Genomic DNA, 19,847 nt, shown 5'->3' on the forward strand with positions numbered 1-19,847 from the left:
AACTGATGCTGAGTGATAATGTGTTTTGGGAAAGAAGTGTCATGAGAATTTACTTAAGGGAAGAATTCTCGGATCATTTAGGACTTAAGGGTCCAACTAAATGCGAAAAACAAAAGGAACAGCTTTCAGTTGACACCACTTGATCTTTCACACGCCTGTGGCATCTGCAAACAAACATAAAAAATGAGTTTAGTTTTTCACCAAGATTTATTTTTTAATGTAGGGTGCATATGTGAAAGTCAACTGGTGTCAACCGAAAACTGTTCCTTTTGTTTAATAGGGTCTTTAAATGCTATGTCATAATCACATTGACACACCGGTTCCCATTAGATCACCGAAGTTAAGCGTTGAGCCTGCTCAGTACTAAATGGGTGACCATTTGTGAATTCCAGATGCTGTATGTGCTCTCCGCTTATCTCTGCATTGTTTCCAGTCGTCTAGCACTTCTTCTTGCCACTGGACTCAAGCAATGCAATTCAGGAGAAGTGTGGTTAGAGATTGCGCAACCCTTGCCTCATAACTACATGCATAGATACCCTTACAGTGGGTATCCATTGTCTCTTGAGAGTGAACAGAGGCATCATCATCATCGTAAGCCCTAGCTGATTTGAGTCCTAAGTTCTATCATGTTGTAACGCTTTCAGATGCTGCAGATTATCCAACAGAAGCAGGGGTAGAAGGACCAGCAGTAACTGCCAGTTTCCCGTACAGACACCTTCTTGGAATTTTCTGCCATGTTCTTTCAACTACCCGTAAAGGATAGTTTGTCTTGAGGTTTGACTCCTCTAGATCTGCTGGCTTTTTTCTATTCACATAACCAGGGTTACCTCATGAAGATAGAAACTGCACCAAGCAGCTTGATCACACAATGTCCACTATCATAAAGACTTTCAACAGGCATCCATACTTATGCCACATAAATGCAATAACTTCATAATGAGGAATGGCGTTACCTCCATTCATAGTGTACATACACTCCCTCCTGTGATCTTTCTTTCTGTTGATTGATTGGTGCAGCAGTTTTGAAAACTTTTCGTGCGACTTGAGAGACCGGCATATCTGTTCCAACAGTTGTATTTTCATGAATTGTATCTGCCATAGGAAAGTAATGTCATAACAATTTATTGAAGGAAAGAATCTATCCTGTTGTGACATTTTTTTTATACTGCAGATTACCCAATAGACATGGGCAGTAAGGACCAAAAGTAAACTCTGGTTTCCAGTACAGACGTCTTTTTAAATTTTCTTCCATATTCTTTATGCCAAAGCCACTGTTTGTCTGTGATCACCACAAGAACTTCACAAGAATTACATAAGCACATTAACAGGGTTAATGCATGAAGGGTCTGATTCTTCGCCATGCACAGGCAGTCTTTTGCTATAGAAAGGTTCATTACAGTCTAGTTGCAAAAGAGTGCTTTGAGATGTATCATATCGTGCTATATTAATGGCAACCAATCAGCGGCTCTGCAGAATCCCATCTTGGAAAATTACTACCCTTCTCTATGGCCTCCCTTAATTGCAATAGAGTGCAGGTTAGGGAAGAAGCCAGCTCAGCCTGACAACAACATGAAAGCTGTTACAACAAAAATGATGACGTAGTTGAATATCTTGTAAACATTCCAAAACAACTTCAGGTGCCTTGAAATTAATGCTGAGACATGCATTACCTTCTTCAAAGAATTTACCAATAAATGCACATCTATTTATCAACATAATAACAACTATACCTTTTTGAGTTGGCATTCCAAATTTAGATTTGCTTCATATATTGATGGAAGTTGTAAAGTTTAAAGAAAATAACTTTTTTTTTATACTAGCAATTTCATGATATGTAGCAACAGACAAGTGGAAGTTGCTACTCAATGACAATTCTGTAGAGTACAATTTTTTTCGAAAAAAAAAAAAAAAGGAAAAACATCGTAATAGATCTTCACATAAAGGCTTGTGATTTTTTTTTATGTTACCTTTCATCCTGTAACATTCTCTTTAAATTCTTAGATGTTCTTGAAGTTTTGTGAATCTTTTAGTTCGTCTCTAATACTTGTGGCTTAAATTTCATGGAGATCGGAAATTTTTTTTTTATTTTTTTTTTTTTTTTTACCTCTCTCTAATGACTTATACACATTTCCCCCAAAATGTCCAAATATCTGCAAACTAAAACATCCTGAATTACTGGCTGATTGCAAAAAAATTGTGAGGAAATCAACTGTTAAAATCTGATATCTGGCAACACAAATACATCTTTACTATAAGTATATAGATATAAGAAAGAAGACTATTTGTTTCCTATAAAAATTAATATTAGGTTGGTGCAAAAATGTTGTTTTTTGGTGTTCAACTTCAAAAGATTATAACTCCTTTCATAATAAATTTTATCAATCGAAAAAAAACCCATTGGAATCAACATATTTTTGCCAACAAGAAACAAGTTTATTTATCCCATTAGCATAGAAATCCGGAGTTCTGGAAGCAATGAAGTCATTGAAGGCCAATTTAGCATCATCTTCGATTTTGAAGCATTTTTTGTGCAGGAAGTTGTTAAGATGCTTGAAAAAGTGATGATCGTTGGGCGAGAGGTTCGGTGAATATGGCGGATGAGGCCATTTTGTAGCCCAATTTGTTTAGCTTCTGCAGGGTCAGTTGAGCAACATACAGGCGAGCGTTGTCATGAAGGAAAATTGGTCCCTTCATATTGACCAATCTCGGGCACATATGTTGGAGCTTCTAGTGCATTGTGTCAATTTGTTGGCAGTACTTCTCCGGCATAATTGTTTCGCCTGGATTCAAGAACCTGTGATGGATGAGACCGGCCGCAGACCACCAAACAGTCACCATAACTTTATTTTTTTTTTATTCTTTTTTATTTTTATTTTTTTGGTGCGATTTCAGCTTTGGGAAGTGTTGTGGAGTTTCTCCAACATCCAACCACTGTGCCGGACGTCACCGGTTGTCGTAGAGGATCCACTTCTCCTCACATATCACAATCCGCTCGAGAAATGAGTTGTTTTTGTTGCACAGAAAATGCTTCAAAATGATGATTTTTTTTTATTATCATTCAATTCATGTGGCACTCATTTATCCAACTTTTTTGACTTCTCTATTTGCTTTAAATGGTGAATGACTGTTGAGTGGCCAACCTTGAGTTCAACAGCAACTTCTCGTGTGGTTTTGCAAGGATCAGCTTCAATTAAGGCTTTCAAATGTTCGTTATCAACTGCAGTCAGCCGGCCGCGACCGTCTTCATCTTCAAGGGTCTCGTCACTATTACAAAATTTCTTGAACTACCGTTGTGCCACACGTTAATTAGTGGTTCCTGGGCCAAATGCATCATTGATGTCATGAGCTGTCTCTGCAGCTTTTTGGCCTAGGTTGAACCGGAACAAGAAAATCGTGTGGATGAATTTTGTCCATGCTGTCGAAAAGCCTGCATAAAAAAATGAATAAAGAGATTGGGAACGTTAACGAATAACACGATTCGCTAGAATAAAAATGCGCTCAAAAATGATATATAACATGGCTATATAATATATATACATATCAATGAATTAATTCAGAAATCATGTAAAAGTATATATGAGAAAATGGTATTGTTTTTGCACCAACCTAATATGATCACATCATTTTATGATAATGAATCAGATGATGTGCGTAGCAGTTTCAAAATTATGTGTTAAGAGATTGCCAAGGGCGTATGAAACACGTTACTTAAAATTACTTACGTCTGATTAACAAAAACAAATTTGTCTTTGTTTTTTGTTTTTTATTCAGGAACCATGTGGCCAAAATGTTTGAAAATGACAAACATTTTTCCCATCTTTCTACATTGGAGAGAGAACTTTCTTTCCGCACTGAAATGGTAAGATTTTTCATCTTTTTATTTTATCATCTATCTGAATAAAAGCAGAAGTTATTTATTTTTTTGTTGATCACCTCTGTGTTACCATTAGAATTACTTACTTTTATTTAAATCCATAATACAACATAATATTTTGAAATGCTGTTTTTATAGAACAAACAAAACGCTCCCCCCAAACAACTATTTGAATGCCTAATTTGCATAACTGTGTTTTAGTTATTTAATTTTATTATTTTATTTTTCCTCTAGTTTTATCCAAGTAATTTAATAAAGAAAAAATACTATTTTTGATTCTAGTAGTTGTGCAATTAAAAAAATTTTCTTTATCCTTTTTGTTTACAAGCATAAATCATTCCAAAAATTTGAATTTTGGTGATGAGAGTATAGCAGGATAAGGAGTATTCATTTGGTTGCATGTTTCTGAACGATTTCCAGGCCATTCATGTTTTGAGCAATGTGGAGGTTCCAGACTGATTATCAAGTACACGTTGGAACAAGAGTATAAATGCCGACCATGAGTGACTTGTACTTTGCAATTCATTAAAAATGGGCTGAGGAAGTCAACAGAAAGCAGTTGAACACCCAGGGGACTAAAATCATTAAATGATAGAGATCCATAATGAGAACAGTGTGGGAGAAAAGTATACCACAAAATAAAGTTCCAGTAGTGAGTATCTTGTTTCTAAGATTAGTGTTAAAAATTGGATTGTTAGAGAAATGTTTACTACATGATAAAGATCAATGGCAAACGTGTTACATTAAATATAGTGTCACCTGAGAAAAGTATACTACATTAAAAAGTTCTAGTGATGAGCACGTTGTTTTCATCAACAGAGATCATCTCACACCTATTTTTTTGTTTTTTCAGTAACTGTACTGTATTCTAACAATACAAAAGTTTTGGGTAGGATGTCATTTGACATCATATGTAAGGAATAGGGCCTAAAATTTTATTGTTCACTCTTTCATATTCGATTTTGTCAACCAAGTCACAGATGTCACACCTCATGCTTTTTTTTCAGGGTTTGTATTACTCGTACTACAAAACCATGGTTGAATCTCCCACGTTGCAAGATGGTGTCAACAATATTATGAATGACAACATTACAGAATACCCACTCGTCATCAACACTTTGAAACGATTCAACTTATATCCTGAGGTGAGTGCTGTCATTTTCTATCAAATGATTCGATACAGGTTGGCTTATTTTCAGGAGGATGACAGTGGCTAACTGATTAACAACACTCAGTGGAAACTTGGGTGTACTGAGTTCAAATCCAATTTGTTCCACGGAAACACTTTCATCAAAGTGAAACTTGATTTTGTATCTAAGTTACTGAAGATAAGGTAAATAAAATAACTTGTGATGACTACCCCTGAACTCATGTGCAGGAAAGGATCAAATCCTACTGGGGAGGGGCGCTTGGAAAGTTTTTGTTTTATAACTATCAACCCTACTCGGGTCATTTATGTTAAAACCAGTCATTTTGGTAAAAATAAATATATATTTATTCATGGTGTTTGCTTGAACTCCATACGTATAATGTAAATGTATGTATATACAGCCAGATGTAGTTTTGTTATACTGAGGTCAGATTTTATCCAACCTATACATGGTGCTCTGACAAAAGCTACAGTCCAAGTCAAAGTGAATATAAGTATAATGCCAACTGTGGGTTGAGTCTACATTCCACCTGATCCAGTTTCATGTAATATATAGGATTCTATTTAATCCATAGAAAAATAATGTGATGAGATGTGTACAGAAGAGTATATTTTGATGGTATGGTCACATTTAGAAGAAAGTTCTTGATTTAGATCTAGAACAGTTGAGGTAGTTGATTCAGTTCATAGGAGAAAGACAGCGAGAAAGTGATAAAAATGGATGTGAGAGAAAGAGAAATAAAGACCGTACAACAATAAAACCCTTCCCCATGTCATATGACTAAGTCAACAAGCTATAGGTGTTGTGTTGACTCCTGCTAAACCCTCAAAACTCACATTAAAAAATAAAACAATTCAATTCTGCTTCATTTTAATAATTCTTGCTCTCCTGATATTATTGCTCAGTGTTTCTTGCTGCGATTTGATCAGTTATAGACTCTTTAAACAAGCGCAGTTGCCAGCAAACTGTCATTTAATTTAATAAAAAAGATTATTGAAGAGTAACATTTACTTTGTGAGGAAATTTTTAGTAAGAATAAGATTTTTACTTTGCTTTTTGTTTTCCTTTTTTGTTGTTTTATTTTTTTTCTCTTTTTTCCTTTATTTTTTTTCTCTTTTCTTTCTTTCTCCTTTGTCTTTTTCCTTTTTCTTTATCTTCCCTTTCTTTCTTTTTCTTTTTTTCTCTCTCGCTTTTTTGTTTTTGTTTTTTACTCACGCTCATCCTAACAAGGCATATCACCACTTGGACATAAAGGGCTACTAATGGGTCCATGCCAAGGAAAGATTAACAAGGTGTTAGTTTATATTACATTTAAACTTCTGCATGTCCTTACAATCAGGGAGCAGGAAGGAACTTCCAAAGTCTAGCTGTTCAAGGGAAGAAACTATTAGAGTAGAAAGCTTTCTGGCATTTAGGGAACTCAACAGTGAAGGGGTGAGATTCTGTTGCTATTTATTGGGGATATGTACATCGAGGGGACACAAGTGCAATGAGTTCATCAGAGCACATTCCATTAAGATATCTGTAAAACAAGCACAGAGATGCAATATTGCGGCAATGGGACAGGGGTTGGAGCTTAGTTGACAAAGTGGGATATATTAGATTGAAAACTTTTTGGGGGACTCTATCCAAGAGAGAAAGAGGCTAGTGGCAGATGCACCAGCCCAGATGTGGCAACCATGCATGGGCGAATGGTGGCCTTGTAACGATGCGGGATACTCTCAGGTGTGAGTAGTCTTCTCGCTCGATAGAGGGAACACACCTTCTTTGCAGCAGTCTTCACAATGTCCACAATGTATTTGTTCCAGTTCATATTGCCTGTGAATGTTAAGCCAAGGAGTTTGAAGGAAGAATTCTCATGTAAGGTGTTATTTGTTGTGGATATTGGTGGTTGGAAAGTCGTCTTGTAATTGTTAAAGAAGAGCAGCTTAGTCTTACTAGCATTAAATGTTACCATCCATTTACGGTCACATTCCACTAAAGTCTGGAGGTAATTTTCTAACAATTCTACCATTGTCTTAGATTTCTGCACATCATCTGTTCTTTGTTTTTCTTTCCTTTCCCTTTTCTTTTTCATTTTTTTTTTTTTTTTTCCATTTTAATTTTTTTTCTTTTTCTGTAAAAATATTTTGTAAAAAAAAAAAGTATATTTTCTTGACAGATGATTTTGGCAATTGGCTACAGATCATATGAATTCATCAATGCTTTCTTTCAACGGGAGACAAAACAGTGTTGGCGAGTAAATCGTGGAGAAGGGCTTTCTCCAGTGGAAAGTTGTGAAGGTAAGTCCTACAGAAAAAGAACAATAACTTAAATAAACCACTTTAGTTTTTATTTCCACACAATTGTATTCTTTCCATGATTGATATAATAATTAAGTGATTGATTTTGCACTACCAAACAGATACTGTCAAGAATTGTAAATCTCAACTGAATTAAAGGAATAAATTATAAGATGGTCAACATCATGAACTTTGGAATATAAACTTTTGTCATTCATTTACTATATTGCTCTGTAACTACATTGAGCTTCTTAAATAAGGATTGGCATATATTACAAGGAAATAAGATATATTTGTACAGAAATATATATATATATATATATATATATATATATATATATATATATATTAGGTGTACCTAATACTGCATTGCCCAGGTGTAAAAGAAAAAAATGATTTACTTCTTTATGAAGAAACGGAAATTAATTTTGGCAACTTTAATTTTATAAGGAAATTATTTGTGAAATGCATATTTTTTTAAATTAGTTTTCATACTTGAAATTAATTGATTAACAGTAAAAAACAAATAATATGTGTAATTAATATGAATATTTAAAAATATAGTGTTTTCAAATATTTATATTTGCTTATGTCAAATGAAACAACTTATTACATATTATGATAGTTTCTTCCCTCGAACTGCTAGACTTTGGAATTCCCTCCCTGTTTCCTTCTTCGACTGCTTACTTGCAGAAATTTAAATGTAATGTGAACAAACATCTTTCTGTTCAACTCCTTAAAATGTCATCGTAGACATGGTGTCTAATTCACAGTAGCCCTTTATGTCTTGGTTGCAAAGTGCCATGTTTGAGGTGAATATGAGAAACACAAAAAAAATTAAAACAGATTTTTTCAATTGTAAGAACTAAGGTATATTTTAACATGTATTTTCTTTTATTAAAATATATAGAAACAATCTTAGAAACAAAAATTATCTTTTATCTATTTATATAAAGTTAAGTAAGTTTACATTTCTGAATTTTTGAGATGAGGATTGGTTATTCATATTATTTGGATTCTTCAGTCTACTGTTCTCATCTTGAGTGTCATTTTCACATTTCAGTCAATATAACCTTCGATTTTCTTCAGGTGTATCTTTTTGAACTCGGGAATGTTTCTGTTGAACTCAGGAATTTATTCACAAATCCCGTGGTGCAGTGGTTAGAGTACTTTGAAAATTCAATTGTGAAAGTGATATTCTCTTGAAGGTTGAAGGTTCAATTCTCCGTGTGTGCAACTGAAAAATACGATTGCAAATTACTTATTGAACTTCTATCCAGTCATGGCTGACAGAACAAGAGCATGCTACCCCATGAAGTAAATAAAGCGTTCCATTCAAAATTCCGTCCAAATTCCTGAGTTCGACAGAAACATTCCCGAGTTTGACAAGATACACCTCAATATGGTCGGAGGTTACATTACGTTACCGAAATGTTGTGAAAATTGCATTCAAGATTCACTACTAAACTAATTAACGGATCATGATGAATTTAGAACACACCTATTAGGCATGTGGATAGGTAATGTGGGCTATATTTAGTTTAATTTATGTGAAGAGGGGTTAAAAGTCCTTTGTGAAAATTCAGATTTGATTTTTGTAAATTTATTTGACATCGAATAATAAATATTCTTCAAATGTCAGTTTCTTTGAAGTATTTTAAAGGGTCTTTTGGGAAGCATAATATGGGCACAACTTTCTATTTGAAAATGCAAGTAGTTCATATTTGAACTTAATTTCATCAAGACATTAGCCACCAAATTAAATAAGTTTCCACAAGTTTCAGTTTTTTTTTTTTTTTTTTTTTTTCTGAAAATCCTTTAAGTTTAAGCCTTAAATTTTAGACTTTTTTTTTTTTTTTAAATCAAAATTATGTAATATCAAAATTGGAAAAAGGATTTTAGGCATAAGGTTTAGTATCTTATTTTCATGTTAATTTTCATAAGAGGACATAAAAGTGAAGCAAAAATGTTCCGTTTGGGTTGGGAGGATGTAATTTTATCCGTCCTTGTATAGCATAATAATAGATGACATGTTCATGTTTTGCAGGTCTTGGGGAACCATCATACTTTTATGTCGAAAGTGTGTTTGCTTTACATGGATTTATGATGTTTGTCTTCCTCCTTTTTGGTGTTTACTTAAGGTAAGAAATATGCAACCTTTTATTGTTCATCTCCAACTCTTGAAACTGTGATTAAAGTGTAGTATCTGTGGATTACATTCTTCAATTTCTGAAAAAAGGTGGATACAAGTAGCGAGTTTGCATGTATGAAAAGGAGTCAAGTATGAGTCTGTGGTCTCTGCCTGAGCATAGTGCATGCTGTTCCTAGTCCTATTGGACCAGAGCCCTACAGGTAAGTTTAGTTTCTTAAATAGTTTAGTGAAAGAGTTATCCTATCCCACCCACCCCAACCCCCTGGTAATAGAAATCCTCCAAAATGCCCATTTTCAATTTTTTGTCCTCTACCTCCTCCGATTTTTATTTATTTTGGCATAACCCATTCCTCAATTCCTTCCCTCATTTTCTTCTCTCTTCAACTTAGATCCCACTCCTATTTAGAGGAAGACTTATTTTGGATTCTGAATAAATTGGAAAACAGTAGGCAATCTATTGTTTAGAAAAGGATTGAAAAGTCTTACTAACTGGTTTTTATTTTTCTTTCATTCCCAATTACATTCCAATGAATGTCTGTGTGTGTGTGTGTATGTATATATATATATATATATATATATATATATATATATATATATATAATAAAAATTCAATTAATTTTCTTGAAGTTATATATTTGGATTCTACCGTCACTGGATTATTTATCTTCCACCAGACTAACCATTCATGTGTAATCACCTTTTTCTTCACGATATTCCCTCTGCTTCACTTTTTTTGTTATCAAGTAAGATCTTTGACTTACTTGTTGTTTCATCAAATACTTTTGTATGCAAAATCCGATCCCGCATTTTTTTAATTCCTACCCTCTGATGAGAAGGAAAGTATTTCTTCGAAACTCCGCGGATTAAGGACTATCCACTTATCTAGTGTTTCTTTTTCAGATTAAATATGTTTTTAAACCATTTCAAAGTGTTTTTTAACATGTTCTCTTAACTGTTTGCTCGTATATATATATATATATATAACTATATTTATGAAAAATAAAAATTTCAGACAAATTTACAATATCTAAAGTAGTAAAGTGTGGTATTTTGGTGAGTGAGATGATTCTAATTAAGAGTAAAATAGACATTTTTAAATCATTTTTGACCAAGAATGATGGCCTTGTGCCAAACTTGTTTCAAATGTAAATATTTTAGACCAATAAGCCTCCTGTGCGTCATGAGTAAGTTGCTGGAATCTCTTAAATAGAGAAGTAATCAACCATCTCAGCAAAAATAGTGACCTGCAATATGGTTTCCATTCTCCTAGATCTACAGCAGATGTGCTTACAGTTATATCTCGTAGGATTAGCGAATCTCTCAATGGAGGCTACCTTTCTAGGGCAATTACTCTTGACATATCAAAGGCCTTTGATAGGGTATGGCATAAAGGTTTGCTTCACAAGATCTCCAGCTACGGTATACTTGGAAATGTCTTCTCAATTATTAAATCATTTATCTCTGATAGGTTCATAAGAGTAGTGGTTGATGGGCAGAAATCAGAAGCTCAGTATTAATGCTGGAGTCCCTCAGGGGTCCATCCTGGGCCCAACTCTCTTCCTGATCTACATCAATGATCTTCCAAATCACATCCTTACATCATTCGTAGACATTTATGCTGATGACATAGAGCACATCTAAGACCATAAATGACCAAGTTCTCTCCAATTCTCTCTCCTCTAATCTTGAGCATGTGGTACAATGGGAAAAGAGATGGCTGGTTACTTTTAATGCATCTAAAACCAAGCTTTTATCTTTACATCATCAACGTTCTGATCCCCATCTGGCATCAATTGAAATGAATGGCTCTCGTCTTAGGGAGGTTTCATGTTTTGACAAGCTTCTGGGCTTGACCTTTACTCCTAATCTGAAATGGAACACATACATCAAATCTGTTGCCAAGGCTGCTGGAAAAATGATGAGATCCTTCTATTGATCCAGTAGATATCTCACTGCTGATGCAATTCTCTATCTATATAAGAGCCAGGTACGTCCAAGGATAGAGTACTGTTGCCATATTTGGGCAGGAGCTGCTAGAAAGGACTTATCCTGCCTTGATAGAGTTCAAAATAGACATCGTAACCTAGTAGGGAATGTTCTTTTCTCTTCCCTGCAACCTCTTTCTCACAGAAGAGATGTTGCGAGTTTGTTTCTGCTTTATCGTTATTTATGGCAAGTGCTCGACTGAGCTCCAACCTATAGTCCCCTGTCACCAAACTTTCACAAGAAACACTCGTCTAGCTGAAAACACTCTCAATAATTCCCCCCCCCCACTCTTTATCTGTGCCTAAACCTAAACGTAGATTCCATGAACAAAGCTTTATTAGAACTACACGTCTGTGGAACTGTCTTCCGTTTTCCTGCTTTCCAGCTGACTACAATATGGTTGTCTTCAAGTTCAACCTAAACAAGTTCTTGATGAGCCGTTCCACTTAACAAATTTACTGAATTTCCATTACTAACCATTACTATATTGTCCAATTTTACTATTGTGCACACTCTTTAACCCTTATCCTCGAGTGGCCTCTGAGCCTTGATAAGTGGTGAGGCCTATGTAAAAAAAAAAAAGTCAAAGTGTTGTATGTTTCTTCAATGAAGGAGAAATCCTTTTTAATTGAAGTAGTTCTAATTCTTGTACCATCCAGAATATGTATAAGTTCATTAAAAATTGGTCTTGTGCCTAACTTTGACCTTGTGGACGATGAGGCCAATAAATAGGAACTTTTAATAACATGTATTGTTTACTTAGTTTATTTACCTCCTTTGTAGGAGGTTAGACACAAGGCCAAGTGTGTGTTTCAGGGGTGATTTAAATTTAGCACACCCAGGTTTTGAGTCCGTGTCATTAACTACTGAGCCACTGTCACCTCATTTATTACAACTTTGTCTACATATAAGTTACATGCCTCAAAATGTTTACCTAAGGTTGCTGAAAAAAACTTGGTGCTTGTCCAGAATTCCTCCTATATTAAAAAAATAAAGAATAATCTGTATGATGTAGGTACCTGTGACAAAACGAAATATCATATTCTAAAAATCATGTATATTGACAAAGTTTTATAAAGAAAATCATTTGTAAGCAATTAATGAGAATTTGTAGGCAATACAAAATAATTATTGCAAGTTTTGAATTATTGTTGAGTTATCTACTTTTTTTTTTTAGATAGTTTTTAAAATGGCAGGCAAGACTGTCATTTCTTGGATACTCATGAAGTTTAATTTTCTTATTTAAAAATAAAACTACTTGATCAATTTATATGATTTTTTAAACATATATTTGTTGTGTCACTGGTATGAATATCATGTATTTTTCCTTTTGTGTTTTTTTAGTATAGGGGGAATTCTGGACAAGCACCAAAATCTTTTATTTCAGCAACTTGAATCTGTTTCCTCTCTAAAAAAAAGTATTCACAAAGGACAATCAAAAACAAATGAAACATATCTAAAACAACCTGAACAAATAAAAATATTTTTAAAAAAACAAAAAAAAAAAAAACAGGCCAAATGCTTTTGGAAATCATAAAATAAAAATATTTTATTATTAAAATTTATTCATTTTTTTTAATTTTTTTTATTTTTTAATCTTGACTTTTATCTTATTAATTTCGGATAAACTATCCATTTACAGAAAATGAGTGTTTCACAACAAAATTAAAGGCATTACCTTAATTTTATTTTTAATTAATTTATCAATTTTTTTTTTTTTTTTTTTTTTGTATTTCTATTACTTTATAGCGGCCATGTGCTATGAAATGATCATATATAAAGTACATTGGGCAAATAACACAAACAGATGCTTTGATAACACCATGAAAAAAGAATCCTTAATAATTAGAAAAATATTATCGGGCTACGGATCATTATTTTTTAATTATCATTGATGTGTAGACATTCTCTATTATATCATTGCCTCCAGAAACAAATCCTTTCCCTTTCTATTGCCCATCCAGTTGACATCAAATGCATTTTTTGGTACCAAGTAGGGTCAGGATAGCATTTGAATGCACTTGCTGACTCAACAACTTGTGTATACGTTGACGTCAACCTGTAAATTAGAACAGATGTGGGGAAGGTAAGGGAATAAAGATATATGTGACATGACAAGAGGGATAGATGTGAGGTTGTTTGTCTGCGTCACTTCTAGTAACTTAACACATAGGCATTTGTGAAGCCTCGTTGCTTTTCACCAAACGAATAAAATCGAATCGAGGGAGGGGGGGGGTCTTTGGCATCACACATTTTAACTCTCGTACTGGTATCAACACTTAATTGCACATAACACTAAGTGGCTTCATGTATTGTCTGGAGCGATTTCCGTAACAAAATTGTATTTTTAGTATTGCTTGCACGGAAGATTGAACTTCCAGTAGACTGTCTTTTAGAACATCATTACTTAGTACTTATACCTGTTACTCAAAAGATTCTTGAGTTCAACAAGATGCACTTTAAAGAAGTTATGAAATTACATCAGCTGAAACATTGTGGATATAACATTCAAAATATTAACAATAATCTGAATAAGACAAAATTGCTCTTGTTACTTCTCTTATAAAATTGATTCCTTTAATTGAAATTAAATTCTCAGCATTAATTCTACAAATGTTAATTTATTTTAAAAACATTTTTGCTTCATATTTTTCAGCAATAGCATTTTTGGAGGAATTTTAGCTGCTGCGTCATTTTTTTGTAATCATGGGGAGGTAAGTTTTGGTTTTAATTATTGTATAAATTAAAGAGTATGTGTGTTGGCATGTTCACAGGAAAGTTATGACAAAAGAGTTGTGAATGGTGTTGGTTGGGACTATGATGACCATGAAGTTCTAGTTTCCATTTTTTTTTTTTTTTTTTTTAATTTTATTTCAGTTTGTTCAAGCTGGAGATGAGGCATCCTACCAAATACCAAACATTCACACACTGTCTCATATATTCCAACCGAGAGATCTTTTTAAGATTCTGTCTACCCTTTAAATGCAATTGTTTGAATCTCTTTTGTACTTGGTTCACCATGTATACTTGCCAGGTAGTTTTTGAAATTCTTTTTCATAAGTCCAGTTACTGCAATGATCATATCTGACGTATCATATGTCCTAATGGGTAATTCCATTTCAAATCATCCAGAAAAAAACCATCTTTGACACCCTTACCTGTCAGATTTTTTCCAAACTTTCACCATATGTTGATATCATAAAAACTAGGGAATCCTGAAAATTTGAGCTTTTAACTCTAAGCGGTTCCGGAAATATCGCAATTTTGGTATTTTACGTATATCGCGTCGAGACGCAATTTTGCGAAATTATGAAATTACGTTTTTGGGCATAAATCAATTTCTAGAACCTTGAAAATTTGCATGGACAAGGTTTTCCACAGCAGGAATCCAAAAATCATGTTTAAAACCTCTGAAAATGAACTGTTTCTGAGTTATTGAACTTTTAAGCCGAGATTTGGGTATTGGTCTAAGGCGACCAAAAAAAACATGTGGCACTATTGGAAATTGAATTTTTTTTTGTTCCTAGACATTCTTGATAGTCTGAACTTAAATTCTTTCAAAAAAGGTGTTTGGTTCTTTCCTCGTTAGCTCACAATCGAACCTCAAAGATGGTCAGTTTTAGGGGCCTCACTTCCAGACAGAGTAGTGTACAAGGAGTCACTTGACTTCACCATAAACGGGAAATCCTGAATTTTATTTTGACTTCCTGTTCATTTAAGAAGTGGTATTGCTGCTTTCTGGTGTTTCTTTAAGTTGGATGAAACTATTTTGTTTGATGCAAGGTTGCAAGCAGTAGGTAAAAGTAAGTAACCAGATAGCTCACAATCGAACCTCAAAAGTCAAAAACTATCAACACAACATCTTATGAGTGCAAGGCAACATATGCTGTCACGGTTTTATCGTAATCCTCGTCAGAAATAGTAAAGCTCCTTTCATTCGAGTTTGTTTTAGGGACGTGGATGCTACAAATGATGTTTTTGAAAGGAACAGGACACAGGTTAGCACTGCGAGGCCAGTTGAAAGTTTTACGTGGACCATGGGGGTCCATAAACTGAACATGAACATCACCTTCATTGAGGTTCACTTTCTGCACCAATCCGACCCACCAGAACGAGTTGTACACACATTATGTACATCGAAGGAGCAACATCCCCAATGTCAACATGAGTGGGGATTTTAAAATCGTGAATGTCAACAAATGAATTGTCCTCACTACAAAGTTTGTGTTCGAACTTGCATCCTGATTGTGGAACAAAATGATGACTACTTCTCATCCCGAGTACTGTTTTCCCATCCATAAATATTTGTATTTGTAATAAGAGAATTGTCACATCTTAGAAGACATTTCGTAGGTAAATTAAAATTATTTGAAAATCATTATTTTTTCACTCCATAAGGATCTAATCCACAAGGACTTTAACATTTAAAATGAAACAAAAAATAAACAAAAAAAAAACTGAAAGCAAGTCTTCTTTGATAAGAGCTTGTTAAAACCAAAAATCTCAGACAAAAAAAAAAATGATTTTATCATTTAATAAAATTTTCCTTGGTATTTTATGGTCTTCAAATAATTTGTATCTGTAATTTTCCTATTAATTATGTTCATTAGCATGTGTGTGGGTATGCTCATTTTTCATATTTTCTGTATAGATGTGTAGAATCTAAGTTGGTTCTTGTTCAGAATTCGCTATATTAAAAAATAAAGAAAAATCTGTATGATGTACAAACCTGTCATGAAACAAAAATGTTATATTCCAAAAATCACATAAATTGATCAAGTAGTTTTTTGTTTTTTTTAACTAAGAAAATCAAATTTTATAATGAAGCAAGGATAAGTTTCTTACTACTCCACCATCTTGAATAATAAAGGAAGGTAACTCAATTCAAACTGAGATTTGTTGTTTGTTTTTAGCCTTGTAATGGCTACGATTTATTATTAATCACTTTAAATATAAAAAAAAATCTTTTCTGTGTCCCAAAGAAAAACTACTTGATCAATTTATGTAATTTTTGGAATATGATCTTTTCATTTGATAATGAGTACGCACATCATAAAGATTTTTCTGTATTTTTGTTTTTTAATATGGAGGAGGGATTCTGGACAAGAACCAAATTATCTTTAAGAAATACATTTTTTTTAAATAAAGACATTAGAATCTGATTGTAATAGAATAATTTTTAATACAAAAATCTATGCCACTAAAGGTTTGTATGTAATGATGATTTGTTTTGGGTAACTATTATAAATGCTGATTCCATCTTTATTTACAATAGCATTAATAATTCGATTATTGTTTCTTCAAACTTGTGATGCTGTTTCCAGCATCTTGTAAGAATAGCTTTTTATGATGTAACTGCTTTTCAAAAACTATGGGTAAAAGGTGCATGGTTGATCTGGGAGAAAATCTTGGCTTTCAGTCTTTGGAAGTTATCTTGAGGCATGGGAGGTTGAAATGGTTTGGATATTTGAACACAAAATGCTATCCTTTGATGTCGGTGGCAAATACTGCAGCCAGTCAAAGAAGTGATGGTTGGACAATATCAAGGTAGACCTCCATGCTCTAAACATCACAGAGCACCTGACCAATGATCATAATGCCTGGAGAGCAACTATCAACACTAGCAGTGACACAACAAGGTCTTCAACCCCAGTAGCTGGGAACAGAAGATATTAACTGCCGCAGCAACAACTGGTAACGCTTTTCCATCAACTGGTTGTTTATTTTATTTCACATTTGGAGAATCCAAAACTCGATTAGTTAAATCACACAGGAACCGTTTTCCATAGTCCAACAATCGTGATTAATATTTTTTATGTGAATTCCCTTTTATTTCATTTTTCTTTGCTCCTGATTCCCACAGACATTGATACTAATTGACCAGGTCCTGAAAGTGAGCCAGAAAATAACTGCACAGTAAATAAGACATCCGATAAGCATAGATGAAATGCAGTTGATTTTTATACATCAGCAATGTACAACTGGTGCTGTATTTATCCTGATACAAATGCAATAGAAGTACCTTGTTAAGAAAAAAACATGTTTTGCTTTTCTAAAGATCTTAAGAAAGCTTTTGACAGAATGAGGTGTCTGATGGGTTTTGCCTAAACTAGGAACAAACAAGTAGTTGGTGATGGTTCAAGCAATGTACAAAAATGCTCAAAGTTGTGTTTGAAGTGTTAAAGTATGTCAAGGTTCTGTACTGAGTCTGTTTCTTTTCATTTGTGTCTTAGAAACATTGTCTAAGAGGACATTATGGTGGTTGTCTGGAAGAAATGTTGGATGCTGATGAATTCACATTATTTGCATTTTTCAGACTACTGTTCTCATCTTGAGTGTTATTTTCATATTTTGGTCAATGTAACCTCCAACTTTCTTTAGGTGCATCTTCTTTAACTCTGGAATCTTCCTGTGAAGCTTGGGGAAATCTGCATGGAATTTCAAATGAAAGCCTTCATTTAATTAGCATGCTACCATTCCATCAGCCATAGCTGGATGGAAGTCCTAAGTAATTCACAATTGTATTTTTGAGTGTTTCTCGCATTGAGGACTGAATCTTCAACCCCCAGAAGAGTGTAACTTGCAACTGAATTTACCAAATACTTTATCCATTATGTACCAGATCTTTGCAAACAAATTAGTACTTGGCTGTAAAACAGTGGAAGGTTGACTTGTTGAATTAAAAATTGAGAGGAATGCCATCAAGAGTGAAGTGATAATAATCCATTTGTTTGTTAGAGATGTAAAACAATGGATATGAATGAGAAAATATGTGTGGATGGCAAAGTTATTGAGGTTCATAAATATTGTTGCCGTGGTGATACCATTAGAGCACAGGGAGGAGCAGGTGCTAGAGTAGTAATAAAAATTAGGAATTAGTTCAGAAAACTTCTGCCATTACAAACTAGCATAGCATTACCACTGTTAGCCAAGGGAAGAGTCTATCAGATATGTGTGTGCAGTCAAGAAGTAAAACCTGATCAATGAGCGTTGAGGACATGTGTTGCATGAAGAGAAATAATATGAGAATGATATGATTAATGTGTAATTTAAGTCATAAAGACAGGTTTAGATCTGATGACCTCAGAGGGTGGTTAAATCTGATCAGTATATGAAGAGAAGGCTTTGACGGTATGGCCACGTTAAATGAATGGATAAGAATTCTTAGACTGGAACAGTGAAGCTAGCAGGTAAGTTGGCAGGCGGAGGCCAAGGAAAACATAAGGATGGACATAAGAAAAGGGGATAAATAACGTTTTATCCAGAGATGGGTTAGTTCGGAAGTCAATTTCTAAAACACATGCCAGCATGTAAAACAGACATTAAACGTAACATGATGTAGTTATAGATAATTGTTATGTGTATCTTCTCTTTTAATTTATACGTGAGTGTTGCTTTAGGAAGGTTGAAGAAAGGAAAAGAATGAAGCAAGACCAGAAGATAATGAAAGACAGAGGCTTAACATACCAGTATTCTATTTTGCTTTCTCTCTTCTTACCATTATGAGAAATTCTTTGTATAAGACTTGATCCCTTTCTGTTTATATCTTTCAGTGTACTCGGGTACAATGGACTCCTCCGTTGCGTGAGAGCTTTGCATATCCTTTCTTTATCATAGAATTGTTCCTTGTCACGCATGTTTTGAGGTAAGCTATATCAACTCGCATAAAATGATAACTTATTAAAAATAAATTTTTTATATATTTATCAGACGCATAAAGTTAGCTTGTCACATTTTCAAAGTCAGACACAAATAGCATTTTAGTTGATAAATGAAACTTTGCTTCTGAGTAGCCAGGTTTCATTTATATTATTAAAGATATATATCATGTATAATTTTTTTTTTCTTTTTTTTTTTTTTTTTTTTTAAATTATTTAGCCTGGCCTAAACGACTGCTAATATGAAACAGTTTAAAATAATCATATAAAAATCAACATAGGAGTAACTCGTAAATTGAAGAATATAATAGGAGTTCCCTACCTTAAGTTTTAAAATGTACAGCTAATTTGAAAAAAAAGAAAAGATAAGCAATCTCTTCCACCTTTCTCTATTTTGTAACTAAATTTCTCTGCTTTTATCCTATATTTGTTTAAACGTTTTACTCTCACTTTCCTCAATGAAATGTTTCAAATCATGTAACACCAAATTTTTAACTTTCAAGTCGGATCGTGAACGTACTTCAGCCATGTTTTAAAAATTCTCCAAATATTTTATGTATTGCAAACACAAATGAGATGCAATTTTTTATTTGTCCATTGTAGAACTTCTCGCCCAATGTGGCGTCATGGTTTTTGGATTGCAATTGCTTCTACACTTTTCATGATTCCTTGGCAGGTAAGAAACTAAAACAATTTGACAATTTTTACAAATTATATTCAGATGCATGAATGTCTTAAATTGCA

At 33.7% G+C, this 19,847-nt stretch overlaps 1 protein-coding gene across 1 annotated transcript in view; it reads left to right on the top strand.

Annotated features, from left to right (window-relative positions):
- The window catches only part of LOC145291481 (protein C-mannosyl-transferase DPY19L1-like), an 87,072-nt gene that overhangs the window by 34,553 nt on the left and 32,672 nt on the right, over positions 1-19,847 (top strand). The window contains exons 3-9 of the mRNA XM_080137363.1: positions 3,772-3,859; positions 4,882-5,019; positions 7,187-7,307; positions 9,355-9,448; positions 14,102-14,159; positions 18,999-19,090; positions 19,707-19,779. Of these exons, the coding sequence (XP_079993489.1) occupies positions 3,772-3,859; positions 4,882-5,019; positions 7,187-7,307; positions 9,355-9,448; positions 14,102-14,159; positions 18,999-19,090; positions 19,707-19,779 (664 nt within the window). The remainder of the gene's footprint in view (positions 1-3,771; positions 3,860-4,881; positions 5,020-7,186; positions 7,308-9,354; positions 9,449-14,101; positions 14,160-18,998; positions 19,091-19,706; positions 19,780-19,847) is intronic.

The sequence above is a fragment of the Euprymna scolopes genome, chromosome 12 (genome assembly GCF_053919585.1).
Source record: "Euprymna scolopes isolate OS-2025 chromosome 12, ASM5391958v1, whole genome shotgun sequence".
Taxonomy (NCBI): domain Eukaryota; kingdom Metazoa; phylum Mollusca; class Cephalopoda; order Sepiida; family Sepiolidae; genus Euprymna; species Euprymna scolopes.